This window comes from Cottoperca gobio, chromosome 12 (assembly GCF_900634415.1).
Source record: "Cottoperca gobio chromosome 12, fCotGob3.1, whole genome shotgun sequence".
NCBI lineage: Eukaryota > Metazoa > Chordata > Actinopteri > Perciformes > Bovichtidae > Cottoperca > Cottoperca gobio.
In genome coordinates, this window is record NC_041366.1 from 11,833,636 (window position 1) to 11,850,532 (window position 16,897).

Below are 16,897 nucleotides of genomic sequence, written 5' to 3' on the forward strand. Positions count from 1 at the left end.
GACAGAGCTGTCTGAGACAAAAAATTATAATTTTTTTATTGACTTGTACATACTTCCTTCCTCCCTGTAAATATATAAAAAAATTAATTGAAATATAGATGCTTATTTTTTAAATAAATAGTGAAAGTAGTGTGAATTTTAAGCAAATGAGTCAAGTAATTTCATATTCCCTAAAATGATAGAAATGTTTAATGACGTTCATGTATCAGGTACACGTGTGGGTGTGTGAGAGATGACCATATAATATTAGATAATAATTATACCATAATATGCTGTGGATATACGATTAACATTTCTAAGTAAACTTAATTTACTGAATGGTCAGTCTTTTAAAGCTTGCTCTGTACAATGATGACCCAAATAAAGCAAATGTATTTTTTATCAAGTAACTGAGTGAATTCATTTCCTTGGATCAGGGATTCCTGAAACTTGCTTACAAACTAAAATGACTGAAACTACTTACTGTTTGGAAACTCACTAATCACTAATCATAACCCCCACCTGAAGAAATGTACTTTTATAGACATCACTTGTTTAATTTACTGAAAACAAAAACGAATTGTGTCTGAGGAATGAACATAATGAAGGTTATAATATTACACAACAAAAGAGTATTGAGGGAACACTGTCCACACTGCACTTTCTACTATTTCCCTGACCCCAATCCTGGGATTGCTGCTAAACTAGGCTAGGATTACAGTCATGCTCTTCCCCCAGGCTCATCTCCTACTGAAGGACAGGTGCACACACACACACACACACACACACACAAAATAAAAGCTGTGTTTGTGTGACAGTCAGGAACAAAGACAGTGTGTGGTCCTGTGTTTCCTTTAGACAGTTGTTTGTATATGTGCTCCTGCTCCTCTCTGGCCTTCTTCTCTGCTTCCTCAGCCCTCTATTCCTCCTCAGCAACGGGCCTTAGGTAATCTGAACAACCATAAAACCAAAACCGGCCATTATTTCAAAACAAAATCAGATTTCTTAAATTTGATTTCTCATGCTCTGCCTGAGCATGGGCACATTAGAACTTGAATCAATGGTTAAATAATGGTTGGTTTAAATAAGATAGGATTTCCACTGCAGCACCTAAATATTAAAAGATACTCAGTGTTTGGTCACCGTTTAACAAAATATGATGCAAGACAACAGCACAAACAGGTAACACAACAGGATCAAAGTTTACTTTCTCCCTGACATACAGCTGTTTGTGAGGAGACATGTTTACCTGTACAGCCTGTCAATGTCATTGCTAGCAGACATTTGCTAACATGCTACTATAGCCAGTTCGCCAATAGCTGGACATATAGAGAGTTTATACTTTAAATTGACAAAATCACAACAAAGACAATCTGCAGGGAAAATAATGTATGTTATTACCTTGATGAGCGGGAGATTATTAATATAGTTGCCCATTCATTGTCTGTTGATCAACCTATCGATTAATCAACTAATCATTTAAACCTCGACAAATAAGTGTAAGCGTAATAACGCTGGGTATATATAGTATTTATTGTTGTTAGGTCTTATCTCCAATCTCTATAACTGACAGAGAACATGTAACTTCTACAATAAATCCAAATCCAAGTGTAAAGTGTGTTGTTGTAGTTCCTGATAGCTGCCACTAGATGCCACTGCTTCCTTGCACATAAAAGCACAGAGAAGGTCATGATTGAGGAGTTGATTCTCTGCTGCTGATTTCTTGACTTGGAAAAAATCAATTTAAAAGATGTTGTATGTACATTATACACATGCAAACATGTCACTCAAGTTTACAAGCATCACACAGCAGTGTTTTGTGCCTGTTATTGTAAGATATTCTCATAAAACAGGAGCACTCTCTATTGCAGATATGCTTTTACTTTAACATCAGGACAAACTAAGATGTGTAGACAAAAATTTTACTTTAATTAAATAATTGTATTTCATAATTGTATGTACAGTATTAGAGAGAACGTTGGCACTAAAACAGTTGTTTAGTCTACATGTTGAAACTTGAGACAAAGACATCAGAGTTAGTTCAGGAGCTGTTAATATTTGTCTTTACAGGCTGGAATGGAGTTTACATAAAGTATCATATCATCACAATAAAACTTAAAATAGAAAGTAATGTTTGCAGCACGTATATCTTCTTAAAACAATTTCAAAGCACATTAGAATCATACATGTAAATACAGTGCTCTCAAGGCTAAACGCAAATACTGTTTTGTTACAAATGCTTCCCACTTTGCTGAAATGTTGCAAGTAACATGATCCCATTCAATTGTTTTGCTGTTTTTGAAGAAGCATAATTTTAAAGGATTACATTGTTTAAAGGAATTAAAGCTGGCCGGATTTCAGATCTCTGAATCGCTGCCTGCATGTCCAATTTAATTAGCAATTCAAATGTTGATTAATAAATAATGACGAGGAAATTAAATGGTTTTCAGGCTAAAGGCCCTGTCACACATATCCGTATGACAGAAACGTATGCCGGCGCATACGAAATATCGGCAATAGGTTGTTATAAATTAAGGGTAAGTTGTGATCTTTTGAAGGACGCAGACGACACGCCAGACACACGGCCCTGTCACACAGTTCCGTATGGCAGAAACATGCCGCCGTTTATGAAAAGTAGCTCCAAATGTGTCAGAGTCCAAATACGTCCAACTTTTCCACAACGGTGTTGTAGCTGACGTATACATAACAAATTATTATACGTATGTCTAACCTATTGATAGCGTATCACTTACTTATACAAAACGTATCAGAGCGTCTGGACAACAGAGCTGGAAAAGTGCCATCTGGTTCACGTCATGCTGATGCTGGAGAACAGAATGTACTCTTGTCGCAGCCTCTCAGCATCCTCCATGCTCTCTGATGCTGGTTGATGTATTCATCAAGACGTGCTGTGAAGAAGTGAGGATGAGCTACTCACAGGGACCCTATATACTATATTCAAACCCCAATAAACTCCCAAAACGCTAGCTGAACGCTAGCTGTACTGTAGAAACACGTTCAATAAGTTACTCCGTCGTCAGGCATCATCTTAACATAGGGTAGGAATAGGTTATCCACTCATTATCAATAAGTTGGCTGTAGGATTCATCGTCAGCCGACGTAGCCGATATCTAACGTACCTCTAACGTAGTCACATACGTATTCACGTATGTCTAACGTAGCGTAACTTATGCGTAACGTCTGCATAACTTATGAAGCACACGTCCGGTACGTCCGGTAATTTTCAACATGCTCAAAACATCAGCGTTCAACAACGCACCCCAGCGTAACACAGTGAGCTCTTAACGAATACTACTTATACCTTACCTTATATCAACGTACACCAGCGTGTTGCCGATATATAGTATACGCCATATGTTTGTATACGTTATGCATTCGTTGGGTATTCGTCTGATACATTCTGTATTAGTAAGTGATGCGATATCAACAGGTTAGACATGCGTATCTGTATATGTTCACTTTTCCGATCCGATGAAAAGTTGGACGTATTTGGACTCTGATAAATTATGAGCTATTTTTTCGTATACGTTTCCACCATACGGATATGTGTGACAGGGCCTTAACCAAAACTAGCTCCCAATGTATATTATCAATAAACATAATAAATAACATGAACAATATCAGTGTGAAACAATATACCCAGTGTTTCTAATCGTTGTCGTAGATGCAATCTGAAAATAAAAAAAACAATATTTATTCATTCTATTATGAATAGTGATTTAGGTCCACTGTGTTGATATTTACAGATTATATATGAGCTCATAAAAAATGAACTGAAAAACCTACCATCTCCAATATCATCATAGATGTCACCATCACTGTAAAGAAAACCAAAACGATCAGTACAGACAAAACGTTGTAAATAGTTTTTTTCTTAGTCATCGTGTGTATTAATGTGTGAATGTTTGTGCTACTCACTCCATAAATATGTGACAGGTCGAAACATAACCAACTGTAAGAAACACACAGAGACAGATTTTACACTTGGATGGTCCAATTTTGTGGTGCAATGAAAAAGCATTAGTGTTGGAATTTTGAATACATGTGTTGCTAAAAGAAAAACGTGCGGGAACAAACACAGACAATAACAAGCAGCAGATACTCACATTTGCCCTCCTCATTCCGACAGATGAGTTTGTTATCCACGGCTTTAACGATGACGTTGAGGTTCTCTCCTGCTTTGACTGGAAGCTCCTTCACGCTCCACTTCTTATTAGTAAGTGTCGGAGCGATGGTCACCTGATACAGCACCTGTATCTCCCCTTCATACTGAAAGAGAATTACAGCACTGTTTGTATTTGACATCCTGCTAACAGTCAAATGAACAAGCTTAAAGGCATAAAAGAGCGACACACTTTAAACTTTTTTCTGAAGTCCTTCTCCTCTTTATCAAACTTTTTCTGCTTCCTTGGGTCCATCTCTTCAGTCTTGCTTTTGCCTTTCAGGGCCGGAATGCTGCAGAGCAAAAACAAATGATTCTTTGGTTGTTGCTTATGTGTCCTCTGATAGTTTTGAAAATACTCTTCAAATCGTGGATTTAAATCGTTGGGATTATTGTGCGGTTATTTAGTTTTAAGGTTGATGCAATTTTACCTGCTGGTGGGAGGAAGGGGAGGCACATTTTGAGAGTCAACATCGTCGTATATGTCCTCATCAATTTCTCCCACTTGATCTGCGATAATACGTGGAAGAATTCAGCGATGCGTCATTTTTTTTATACTTTAAGACCACTGACAATAACGTGCATCCAGAGGGGGGGGGGGCATTATAATACAACTAGGAACATCAGTCGTCATCTTAAAAAGGATGTAAAGAGGAGGTGCGTTTGCATTTTGGCTGGTGAGACAAACTGACATTAAAGGGTATGCTATTCAGACAAGTACAAACATAACCTGTTAGAGATACAATGCAACGTGTAGAGGGAGTGTTATTAAAGGGCGAATATGTCAATTTAGCTGAACACCAGCCATTGTGGCTACAATGACAATATAATGGCAACAAGCGAAAATGACAGTAGAGAAAAGTTAAAGTCAGTGACTCATTAATGGCAATTGTACAACAATATCTATCTAAACGTTTGCTAACATTAGCCACCAGAGCTACTGGTCATAACAGACCAAATAGAGCAACACCACTGTGCGTTTTGAGTAAAGCAAGTGTCTTTTATTTCTTATTTGTAATAGGAAGAATATGTAGTCATACTGTAGTCGTGCCTTTTAATAATGCAGACCAAGGCTTTGGGTAAATAAATGATTGACCAAATGCCAGTTGCATAAGGTACTTTGTTCAAAAAAGGGCACTTCCACATTAATTTACGTACGTTTTTCTTTAGCAAATCTGGAGTTTCAAAAGATTCAAACCAGCACATGTCTGCTTAAAAAAGAATCCAAGTAAGGACAAATACTGAGAAACAAGTATATTATCACAGTGAATGATACCTGAACTCCCATCTGCAGTAAACTGGCTGGGTGGAGGCACTCTGGCACAACAGAAGAAAACGTGTTAAAATGTTACATCAATTATATCATTACAATATCATCAATTAAGAAGAGTAGGTTAATAGGATTCAGAGCAGCCAAAATTAATAATCATATTCATGAATTGCAACACAATCTTTAACTTAGTATATTTGACGGTGTTAGCGGAGGTTGCCTTGATTTTCTGTCAATAAGCATCAAATACAGACATGCAAATGACTTGAGAAGATTAATAAAATCACAGATAATCAGCTCCACTGATTGTAATCACGGAAACCACATTTAGATTAGACATCCTCTCGGTGTTATTCAGAAGTGTGCGATCTGATTTGGTGCGGAAAGAAAATCAATGGTAAAAAGCAACTTCATCTCAGAGGAAGTGTTCAGGGGAGTGAAGACTGATTAACAACAGCGGACAGTAGATCTGTGATCAGTCTTACTACTGAGTGTATTTTACACTTTAGTGCTGGCAGGACGTCTGTTCCGGTCAAACATCCGCAGGAAGCTATGAGGCTTCGTAGGAGACGACCTGGAGTCCAGAGGACTAGAGAGTCAAGCAAGCATGAAAAGACCTCCATTTCTTTTTCTTTTTAAATCTTTAAATCTTTCCTGTCCATCTCAACCATATTTTACTACATCACTCATACTCCATTTACCCATTTCTTGTAAATAAACAAATCAGTTCCCACCTGACTTCCGGGTTTGAATCAACAATATCATCGTATATTTCTTCTCCGTCTCCTGGTAGCGGGGGCAGGACAACTACAGGACGACAGCAGATACGTTATGGAAACAATAACTGAATGCAAAGATTGTAACTGAATATGATGAACGTAATCTTTTCATTGTTAGGTTTTAAACATACCTCCTGGTGCTTTCATCCCACTGTAGAGGGAGAAGATTTTGAGATAAACATTAAAGCATTTAGTAAACTTTTTCTTCTCACTATAGATTGGAGAATTGTTACATTGTGGTAAGCTGGCTCCAAAAGTAAAACTCCACTATCATGAATATAACATGTTAATTAGTGAGCTTTCATGGCTAGCTGTTTCCCTTTGTTTCCAGTCTTTGTGCTAAGCTAAGCTAACCGGTTGCTGGCATTAGCTTCATATTGAGCGGACAGATACAAGGTCATCTAACTCTCGCCAATAAATGATTTCTTATTGGCAGTTTACAATGAGAAGAAATACTTTTGGTACCAGTGGCTCCTCACATTCCACGTCATGTAGAGTTCAAGTATATAATTAGGCACCTGTTATCAGAAGTGATCACGTCGATGTCATCGTATACCTCAGGGTCGTACGCCTGCTTAGGTTGACGATTCTTCAGAGAGTTGAAGTCAATTTCCACTGAAGTGGTCTTCACATAACCAACTGTTAGAAAAGTGGAATATTTGATTTATTGTTAGTCTTTGGGTTATGATGTATTCCATGTTTGTAGCTCAAATATAAACTATTAAATGACAAAGAATATGTAGACACCAATAAGAGATGTCGTACTGGAAGGATGTCAAGGCAAATATAAGTGAAGAAAAGGAGCAATGTGTGGACTCACTGGATCCATCCCGCGTCCGTCCCAACCATTTCCCCTCTGGGTTGCCCTGGACACGGATGATTTCCACGCAGTCTCCCTGCTTCATAGCAAGGTCGGTCTTATTGCTTCGGCAATCCACAGTAGCCTTCCCTTGGTGGACGACCTCCAGGGGGCCAACCAACTAACACACACACACAGCCATGCACAAAAAGTAATTGTTATATTTATTAATGATTTAAGATGATTTGTCACTTTTTATGCTAAGCTAAGCTAACAGCCTGCTGGGTCCAGTTTAATATTTAGTTCCAGTCTTGTTTCCTCACTTTGAATTTCTTTCTAGTGTCTTGTTCCTTCTTCTCACGTTCCTTTTGCTCCTTCTTCTCGGCCTCCAGTCGTTTCTTCTCCTCCTTCTCGTCTTTCTCTTTCTTCTTATCTTGTTTTTGTTCAGCCTCTTCCCTTTTGAGAGCGAGAGAGGGAGCAGACAGTAAATTATAAATTGCGACACATTTGTAGATGAACAAATGCACCGGCTGGATGTCGCTTATTCGGTGACAGACTACTAGATGCTCCTGAGATTACAAAACTTATTTTTACTATTTAACAAAGAGGACAGCAAAAATAAATGTCAATATGACCGATTGGCTGAAAAAGTGCCAAAATATAATTCATCTATTTAATTTAGATCATTTATAAAAATGGCATTTATCATAGTACCTTTGCCTAATTTTAAAGATGGATAAAAACACTCCACAGCACTATATTAAAAAGACAGGGCAGAATCAGCGAGGTGTGGAATAAACGGGTAAAGATTCACCATCGTTCATCAAGATCCTCATACAGCTCTCCGTCATCATCATCATCATTTTCCTCCTGCGTCTGTGAAGACATCATTTAAAACAGCAATAATTAGTTCATTATTACACATTAGTTCACTTTCACACATCATACAGTACATACTGTATTTCCTGTACCTCTGTAGATCCTTGTAATGACATATGTAATGCACATATTTGCCCAATATTCCTTTAATTTCTCTTTTTCTCTGATCATACGTCCCGAAGTTCAGCAGCGATTCTGATTGTCTTCAGTTTAGTAATAAGTTCTGTTGTAGTTGCAGTCCAAGATGTTCAGTGTGTGCAAAACTAGCCTGCACGATCACTTAACATGAGGTTAATAGCTCAGCAGTAGTCAACTCACTTTGAAAACTAATATCTGCATCTCTCTAGTGTCTGCACATGTAACTGCATACAAGTCTGTCTGCATGTGAAAGTAAATCAGCATGTCTCACCTTTGCTCTGTGACTCGGGTGACCTAAGAAGAAACGATGAATCAACATTACAACAGAATTGGATCCTTGTGCAATTTTTTTAGTAACCGTCACAGAGAGTTCTCAAACATTTCATGTCTTGATTCTGAATTATGTGAAACAACATTTATGTGTTGAACTTCCACACAATGAGAACCAATGAGAGACAACTATTGAGAAAAATGACAAAAACTGCACATAACCAAGATAACCACCCCAGAGTAGGTCAAAAAGTGGTAAGACCAACTATTCACTGCCAAGATATACTGACTAATATAGTTTATTTCATGTAAATATGGTACAAGGTTCAGCTTCACACAGTTTTATTCTGTCTTCTTGTTGTGCTAAAAAAACGCCTTGCCACAGGTTTGTCATGACACATCTTATTTGATCAAATAGTGACCGTCACTGTACCTGTAGTTGGTGGCAGAGGTGGCGGAGGAGCGCTGTTAAATTCGTCCACAACATCATAGCACTCATCCTGCTGGATCCTGAAAAGCACAGTCAGGATTTACCTTAGTTTATCCACAAACCATAAAGTACATGTATAATTCAGTGTGTGTCCATGAATGTGGTGCTTACATGGCTCCGGGGTGTCGTGGGGGAAGACTAGGAACCGCAGGCGGAGGGGGTTGAGTCGGGGTCACGTGGTTGCTATGGTTACTGGGGTGAGAGGCCAGAGGAGTTTGGATGATGGGGTTCTTAAAGGTGCCCGGACCTGTAACAAAAACACATGCCGTTAAAATAGAAAACTTACTGTTTCAATCCCCAGGGGGGGGGGGGGGGAACTAGTATGGTCGTACTCATAATGGCTCATGTCAGTGTTATATCTTAAATTATGGGATTATGATTAGTGGTGCAATATTGTGTGTACAATTTGTTTTACTGTTGTAGTAAGCAGAGGTGGAGCTAATGTTAACTACTTTATATACTGTTGAAACATTTCAGTCTGCAAAGTAACTAGTGGAGTAAAAAGTATAATATGTGCCTGAGGAGAAGTAAAAATTTTCAAAAAAAGAAAGCGGAAATACTCTAGTATACTCAAGTCCCTCAAAACTGTACCTAATGCAGTACTTGAGTAAATGTAACTAACTATGGTTAATGTTTTTCTCAAATGAAGCAACATCAAAATGGTTATCTTTGGACTTCTGTCTTCCAGTCTGTCATCCCTCACCTCTCACTGAATATCAGGTCAGGTGTGTGTCTAAAAACAGAACCTCTTACTCAAAACTATTCCTGTTTGCTGGATCTTACTTCCTCATGTGGTGAAACAAACTAATCTGTCAGAGTGAAGAGCGAGGGTGGGGGTGTGGGGAGTGAAAGGAGAAACTGGACAGGGAACTTCGCTGGGGGAAATGGAGGAACTAAGTGTGTTTCTGTGACTTTGCTCTCTTATCTGAAGCTCTGAACAACTGCACAGCAGCTTTACTGAGCCTTGCACTAATTGTGTACGGAATGTACGGACTTGAAATGTAGATGCTGTTTGAATACATCTTTAAATAGCTAAGAATAATTAACTTTTCAAGGTTAAAGCAGAAGTTGCTTGCATTGCTGCTAGGTCAGATAACCCAGAGTAAACTCAAAAACCGCTAACGTCACTGACAACACCACATTAACTTGTGAAGGAAGTCCTTTTTCACACTTCTGAAATGCGTTCACAGATAGTGCTCAAAGTAGCGTTGCTAGTGAAATACACTTGAGACTACAGAACTCTGCAAGAGGAACCCTTTTCAGACTGTAACGAGACCTGCAGCTGTTTAAGAAATGTTTAATTCAGAAGATCTTTTAAATTCTCTCACAGATCAAATATATTTTCAACTTAATCCCCTACATGAAGGTCAAAATAATGTTTTTATAGAATCCTCAACAATTTCAGGAATATAATTATTGTGGAGAAATACTACATCCCTTTTTTTATATATTTTTTCTTTTTTCGACTAATAATCAATATATCAGAATATCCCTTTCAGGTTGTTAAACCCCATAAAATCCGAGAAAGAAAAGAAAACGTGTTTTGTATTAGATTGAATAGATCTGTTAAATTGCAATCCCAAACGTTATCATTTCATGAAGTAATATTTTTAATTTCAACTTTATGCTTTTAAATCTAGCAACACCCGTAAAGGAGTGGGTGAAATTAAGCAGATAAATAAGCAAAGGGCCGCCTGTATTAGAGCTCTGTGGAGCCGAGGCGAAAGTAGAAGTAAGAACGTTTCTGCTGAGTCTAAATGAAGAATGGCTTTGAGTTTATTCGTGGCAATAAAAGTGCTATGACCTTTGAGACTCTCAGTGGTAAAGTGGTGGGGGCCCAGACTGCACTGCTATACAACTTTTCAAAAAGCCTTTATTGTTTTGCAATGCACCACAGTGGGGATTGATTTCATTTGTGCAAAAACTGATACTCACTGGATCGGTTCATGTACGTACAATATGGTGTCACAATCAAAGCTGTCAGTTCCTAATGAAGTCCTACTTACTATTATCAGAGGCCCCGGCACGTCTTTTAAAGCTCTCCAGGTTGACTTTAGGGGGTCGGTTGGGCTTGACAGGAGCAGGGCCCAACGCTAAACTGTTGGGGAGGGTGTTACGCTTGGGGCCTGAAGTGGCATCACTGCTGCTCGACTGCGGAGAAGACTTTGGAGGTTTTTTGAAGCTGGGCTTTTTACTTGCTGGAGGTTTTAGAGGAGGGGCGGAGTTAGTGGCGGTGAGGAGCGGTTTGTTGGCTCCGTCTACTGTCGGGCCACTATCTGACTCCTTGCAGAAGATATTCTGAGGAGTCCTGAAGTTGGACGGGGGTTTATAAGCGGAGTTTGCCGGAGGTGAGGGTTTGTTCGCAGTGTTCGCGCCAGCCCCCGCCACCTCTTCATTTTGCTGCCGTAATCTTACGATGCTGCTGCTCGGTTTTGGATGTAAACCTCCACCACTGTCTTCTTTCACCCAGCTGGGCTTAGAGTTCAATGCTGGTGGGGGTTTAGGAAAGGCAGGTTTGGGCTCGGACAGGGTGGAGCTCAGGGAAGGCTTGTTGAGAGGGGGCTTCTGTAGAGGGCTTTTGGCTTCAGGAGACCTTACAAAAGGTTGCTTAACAATGAAAGGTTTGTTGTTTCTGCTGGTGTCCTCCTGGATGCTTCCGAACCTGCTAGCCAGGGCTTTAGCTTTGTTTGGTTCATGTGCCTCTGCGTCACTATTAGTTGAATTTTTCAGAAAATAGGGTTTAGGAGGAATATTATTCCCACTGCCTGAAAGATTGTCCATGACTGGTTTCTTCGTCTGTATGGTGGGGCCGGAGGAGACGGTGGCGTGCAGGGGTTGTTTGAAGTGCACAGCCGGTTTGGAAGAAGTCTCGTCAGCGCTCGCCTCACTCGTTTGGAAGCGAGCCATCATGGCCTTTATATCACCTTTCTTTTCCTGAAAAGAGTGGAAGAGGATCAGAAGGAGAGTTAATAATAAGAGTACCAAAAAAACGAATAGAAAATAAGATTAGGATGGGCTTTGTATGACAGAATATAAAATGACTTCGGCAAACAAAAATCATAACACCGAAACTGAAACTCCTGGACAAAGAGGAATACAAAGAAATGATCAGCATTATTAGACTGACATGAAAGGAACAGAAAGCAGATTTTGGGATTTAAAGAGAATTTCAACAATTCTAACAAACAAATGTTTTTAAAGAGATTACCAGGCCTAGCTTTAACTGTAAAATGTTTGAACCATCCAGGGCTGGTGTTGACGCTAAATGATCCTCAATCAATAATATCTCGTCGTTCTCTTTGGTTTTAACAGGAAAGTATTACTTTCAACACTTTACTGCATAAACCAGGCGCTCCCCATTACACTGTAAATAAGACGGAAGTGAAAGTCCAGTATTCTAGTTTACAGATTGTCCTTCATGTATCTTCTGCGAAGATGAGAACTGTGAACCAAATTCACGTGCACATTACATGCTATTAAAATGTATAAATAAAAGCAAATGTTTTGTTTCAAAAGAGAATGTTCTAATAAGCAGACATGTTAATTATACAGTACTAAAATAGATAAACTCATCATTGCAGGTAAATAGCTTTATTACTTCTCACACCACAGTTTGTATTGACTCCCTGGCGTATCTTAGCTCGTTAAGGTACTTCTGTCAAATATTTATTGCTGAAGAAGAGAGGCAGAGATATTTACAATAGGCCTGTTTTGACTTTGAATGATCCACAATGGATTAAAGTGTATTACACTGAACATAATCTAGAATATGAAAGTCTGTCCTTCAAACACCCAGATGTGTGCAGAATGTTGCATCCAAATGTATCCAAAATCTCTAAAGGTCATGCAGCTGCTTCACAAAGTGCCACAATAAGCTGACCAGGTAGCAGACACACCTATTGTAATGAGGCAGGTGTGACTAGAGTCAGCACCCTACCAGGAAGCAAAGATAAGAGCATGAGCACACACAGCTGATGCTATTCATACAGCAGAGCAGTGAAAGTAAGGGAAAACTGTGACGGAAAGTACAAATGTACTGCATGAAGTTAAATGAACACAGTGAAGTGAAGTCAGATCTTATAACAATATTTAACATAACTACTCAGCTACAATTTTGTAAAAAAGTCACACCTACACCAAAAAACAAGAAGCTACAGTGTGTTTTCATAACCCTAATGATCTCAGTATGAAGTTTAGGACTGAAAAGCCACGTCAAGCTTACGGTGCGCTTTTAAATAAGTTGAATGTCGAGATTTAAGGTTCTTGTCTTCTGACAAACCTGCTAATTGTTTTTGGCTTATATATTATTTAAGAGGAAATGTAATTACGTTCAATGGAAAGTCTCTCATTTTATCAACCACCTTTTTAAGCCATCTGAGGTTCCGTGTTTGTCAGCTCAAAGGAAAGGGTGCAGTATCACTTTAATGGTGCCGATAACATAACGATGCAGGGGTGGCATAACACTAAGTTTGACATGATGTGGCTCCAAACTACGAAATCACAGGAAAGTTCCCTCATCAGGCTTCTGTTTCACAACCGCAGTAAACTAAAAAATTACCCAATATGTTCTGTACGAGACAGTTGCAATTATCGCTTCTCTAAATGTTTGTGCAGTTGCAATTTCGGAAAAACCTGAAAAAATTATTCAAAATCTTGGAAACACCTCTCAGAATAACACAATGCAACAGAATCAGAAATTGCAGCCATTATGACAAAACATAAGAGTTTCAACTAATGCAGGGCTGTTGAATTAGACTGCATTGGTTTCAGCTAGGTCTGACTAATACACTGGCAACAGACTGTACATTCTGGTTTACCCTGTGTACACAATCCCATTGTTTTAGTGCAGGGTCAATTTTATTATGTGTAAATTCATGGAAAGGAGTGAGAACCACAGTATTGCCATGTTGGCCACAAAGCCTTTAGGTCAGGGTTGGGGAACCTCCGGCCTCCGGACCATTTGATCGAGGTAATTCGTAAAACTGCCTGCAAAAGAAATCAACTAGCAAAAAAAAACTAGACGGCAATATTTTAAACGGGCGACTGACTGTTTTTCCTGGCCAAGGTCAGGGTCCTTGAACACAACACGAGCGGAACGTGTCATGTCAAAAAACTTCAATATTAAACAAGACTGTCATTGACATCAGTGAACGCAGCAGTGGCGAGTGTAAAACAGAGAAAGGTGGAATGTCGCACTTTCCAGGAGAAATTGGACGAACGATTATTTCTTTGTGGAAGTAAAAAGCCAGTGTGTCTAGTTTGTGCGGACTGTACTTGCTTGTGATTAATAATAATGTCGAGCGTCATTACAGCACGAAACATGCCAAACTGCACGAGCTGAAAGGACGAGTGTGTTTGGATAAAGTTAACGCTCTTCGGCGGAGTTTGGCCCAACAAGCAGGTCTCTGCAGAGCGTAACATACAAACATGGAGAGATAGAGAGGTAGACCACCACACCAAGAACAGACTATTCCACCACTGCAGTGCAATTATCACTGCCATGTACAATACTCACTTTATTTTCTATCAACCACTTGGTACTTATATTATTTTTTATTCTATTTAATAATTATTGTGTACTGCCTTTTTACCTTCATATGTTCTTTTGCTGTGACAAGATACATTTCCCCGTTGTGGGACTAATAAAGGATTTCTGATAAAACAGAAAGATACATGGATAAAAAAGTTGCTTTTTTGCACAGCATATAAGAAAGGTGAAATGAATGGGCTGTGTCTTAAAAAATGTTTGCAGAGGTTATGAGTTCAACAATTAGTTTGGCCCTCGAAGGATGTTGTAAAAAAAAAAATGGCCCTTGACATGAAAAAGGTTCCCCCCCCTGCTTTAGGTGTTATGCTAGTTTCCCTGTTATTTCATTTATAAATAAAAAATGCTGTTGTCTATGCAGTTGTTATGTACAAGTACATTTAAAGTCCATTAAACTGCTGAGAAATGAAAGAGAGAAAAATATCTTCTGATCCAAGCAAAGAGGAACCATGATGACTATTATCAGTGTGATGAAAAGTGGTCTTGCTCAAGTTAACACGCAACCACAAAGTAAAGCTACCCTAATGGTGACTCCTGTTTTTACACAGTACATATGAAGAAAACATAAGAATTTAATTAAATCAAATGTATTTATACAGTCCAATATCACAAATTACACATTTGTCTCAGTGGCTTTACAGACTGTACAGAATACAAGAAGAACTCCCTAAAAGAAACTCCACAATTAAAGGAGGAAACATGGAAGAAACCTCTTCTAATGTAATTAAAATAGTCTCATGGGTCTTTAACACTACTGTATATTAGGTCATCTAAAAACCCACAAATCGCTACAGTGACTTTGTAGTCCAAGTTCTGTTGAATGCAAGCTTACAATTTAACCAACACAGATACTCTCTAATCATACATGCAGTAACTTGCTCAACTAAATTGCACTGGCACATTGAAGAATGACTGGCTACTTGAGGAAGTTGTTGCAAAGAAATACTTGTAATATTATTCACAATACTTATATAACAATAAGTCTTGTAAAATGTTCAGAAAAAAAGATTTCCAATTACAGCTATCTTTTATTTAATCGTACAAAGGAACAACAGCAACTTCTCATATCTAGAAAGTGAATTTTAAATAAGTTTAGTTCCCAGTTAAGTTGTACTCACCATACCAGCTGCCTCTGCTACGTCCGAATGGTTGGCGTATGAGGTGCAGCGGAGTGTGTTTGCTCAGTGTGTCTGTGTGAGTTTCTTTTGTTGTCGAAGAGAGAAAGGTACCGAGATAGAGTGAGTGTGGCAAAGCATTAAGAGTGTGTGTGTGTGTGTGCGTTTGTTGTGTGGGGGAATGTAAACTCCAGTTCTGTTGGAGACATAAGCAGACTACTTCACTACTTCCTCTCTTAGTAGTATGTGTGTTTTGTGTGTGTGTGTGTGTGTGTGTGTGTGTGTGTGTGTGTGTGTGTGTTGTGTGTGTGTGTGTGTTTGTGGTGTGTGTGTGTGTGTGTGTGTGTGTGTGTGACTCTCACAGCCTCTGTTATCTCTTTGTTTTCATCTTGTGGATTTGCCTATACCTGGCAAACTCCCTGCAGTTTCCCTGTGTGCTCAACAACTGGTGCCCACTCAGTCGGTGGCAGGTCAACAGAAAAAACACTGAGAAATGTTCCTCAGCAACTGTATAAAACATTTTAAATATGATGATGAGTGATTTTGCAAATGACTAAATACAATACAGCTACAATAAGTAATATGTCTACATAACAACAAGACTGTGAGGCTATACTGAGAGCTTAATACTAACACAAGCATGGCAACATACAATGATAATGGTAACATGCTGAAGTTTAGCAGCTTACATGTTTACCATTTCCTCCTAGTTTAGAGTGTTAGCATGCTAAGATTTTCTAATATGTATTCATCAAAACAAGTACAGCTGAGGCTGATGGGAATTGATTTTACAGGTATTTGGTCATACACATACAGATACTTCCTGTGAGAAAGATCTCAACCTCAGTGGACCTAAAGAGAGCTGAGCAGTCCTCCTAGTGGATGTCATGGTTATATTATCTTTGCATGGTGAACTTCATGGGACATGTGTTGGCAAATCAGAGCAAGCTGGCAAGGCTTACTGTACCTTCTCATGAATGTCACAGCTATTTGTTTTTTGTACTTCCGAGGCTGTAAAGTGTTTAATTGCCGCAGTATTCATTTGTGACGAGGTGTTTACTCTGTATGTAAAGTGGGTAAGCTTGCAATTAAATGCAAACTTTGGTGGCTATTTAATATCTTTATTTTTTAATTGATACACATAAATAAGTGAATTAAACAACCAAATACGAAAAAGAATGGCATCAAAATGAAGGTTCAACTGGAAATTTGGCGTTAAGAAGTAAAGAGTAAGTCACTCATTGTAGCAACCTGTGACTTTCAGGTGTATTTAGGGTCACTAACAGGACAGGTCAAGTGACTTTTATCAATATAGACTCCAGATTTATGATTTGTGGCTGTACTGCAGCACGTAGAAAGAGTTGGAGGATTTTGTTTAATTTACATAGCTGAAGCCAAATTAGTCAAATAAAAAAGGTATCCAACTAGATATGAAGAGTTTAGATGTGAA

The 16,897-nt window shown here is 38.8% G+C and overlaps 1 protein-coding gene across 3 annotated transcripts; it reads right to left on the reverse strand.

Annotated features, from left to right (window-relative positions):
• Nucleotides 1-10: 10 nt before the first annotated feature.
• fyb1b (FYN binding protein 1 b) lies at nucleotides 11-15,670 on the reverse strand. Of its 3 annotated transcripts, XM_029444339.1 has the most exons (20): nucleotides 15,451-15,670; nucleotides 10,794-11,721; nucleotides 8,899-9,034; nucleotides 8,731-8,807; nucleotides 8,299-8,321; nucleotides 7,825-7,886; nucleotides 7,334-7,466; nucleotides 7,032-7,191; nucleotides 6,730-6,850; nucleotides 6,343-6,362; nucleotides 6,167-6,239; nucleotides 5,935-6,021; nucleotides 5,439-5,479; nucleotides 4,594-4,672; nucleotides 4,356-4,455; nucleotides 4,107-4,269; nucleotides 3,919-3,952; nucleotides 3,787-3,818; nucleotides 3,640-3,671; nucleotides 11-930 (listed from the first exon to the last, which is right to left on the reverse strand). In XM_029444339.1, exons 1-19 carry the CDS (start codon nucleotides 15,451-15,453, stop codon nucleotides 3,649-3,651), a joined length of 2,295 nt encoding a protein of 764 aa, XP_029300199.1. In that variant the 5' UTR covers nucleotides 15,454-15,670; the 3' UTR covers nucleotides 11-930; nucleotides 3,640-3,648. The 3 variants fall into 3 exon arrangements, with proteins under 3 accessions (XP_029300199.1, XP_029300200.1, XP_029300201.1); XM_029444340.1 differs by lacking the exon at nucleotides 11-930 and having other exon boundaries at nucleotides 3,440-3,671; nucleotides 5,935-6,006; XM_029444341.1 differs by lacking the exons at nucleotides 11-930; nucleotides 5,935-6,021 and having other exon boundaries at nucleotides 3,440-3,671.
• Nucleotides 15,671-16,897: the final 1,227 nt, after the last annotated feature.

Coding starts and splice junctions, on each gene's coding strand:
- fyb1b (XM_029444339.1), bottom strand. Junction 7,467..7,824: donor GAGGATCTTGATGAACGATG/GTGAATCTTTAC, acceptor CGCTCTCAAAAG/GGAAGAGGCTGAACAAAAAC. Junction 6,022..6,166: donor GATTCAAACCCGGAAGTCAG/GTGGGAACTGAT, acceptor TTGACTCTCTAG/TCCTCTGGACTCCAGGTCGT.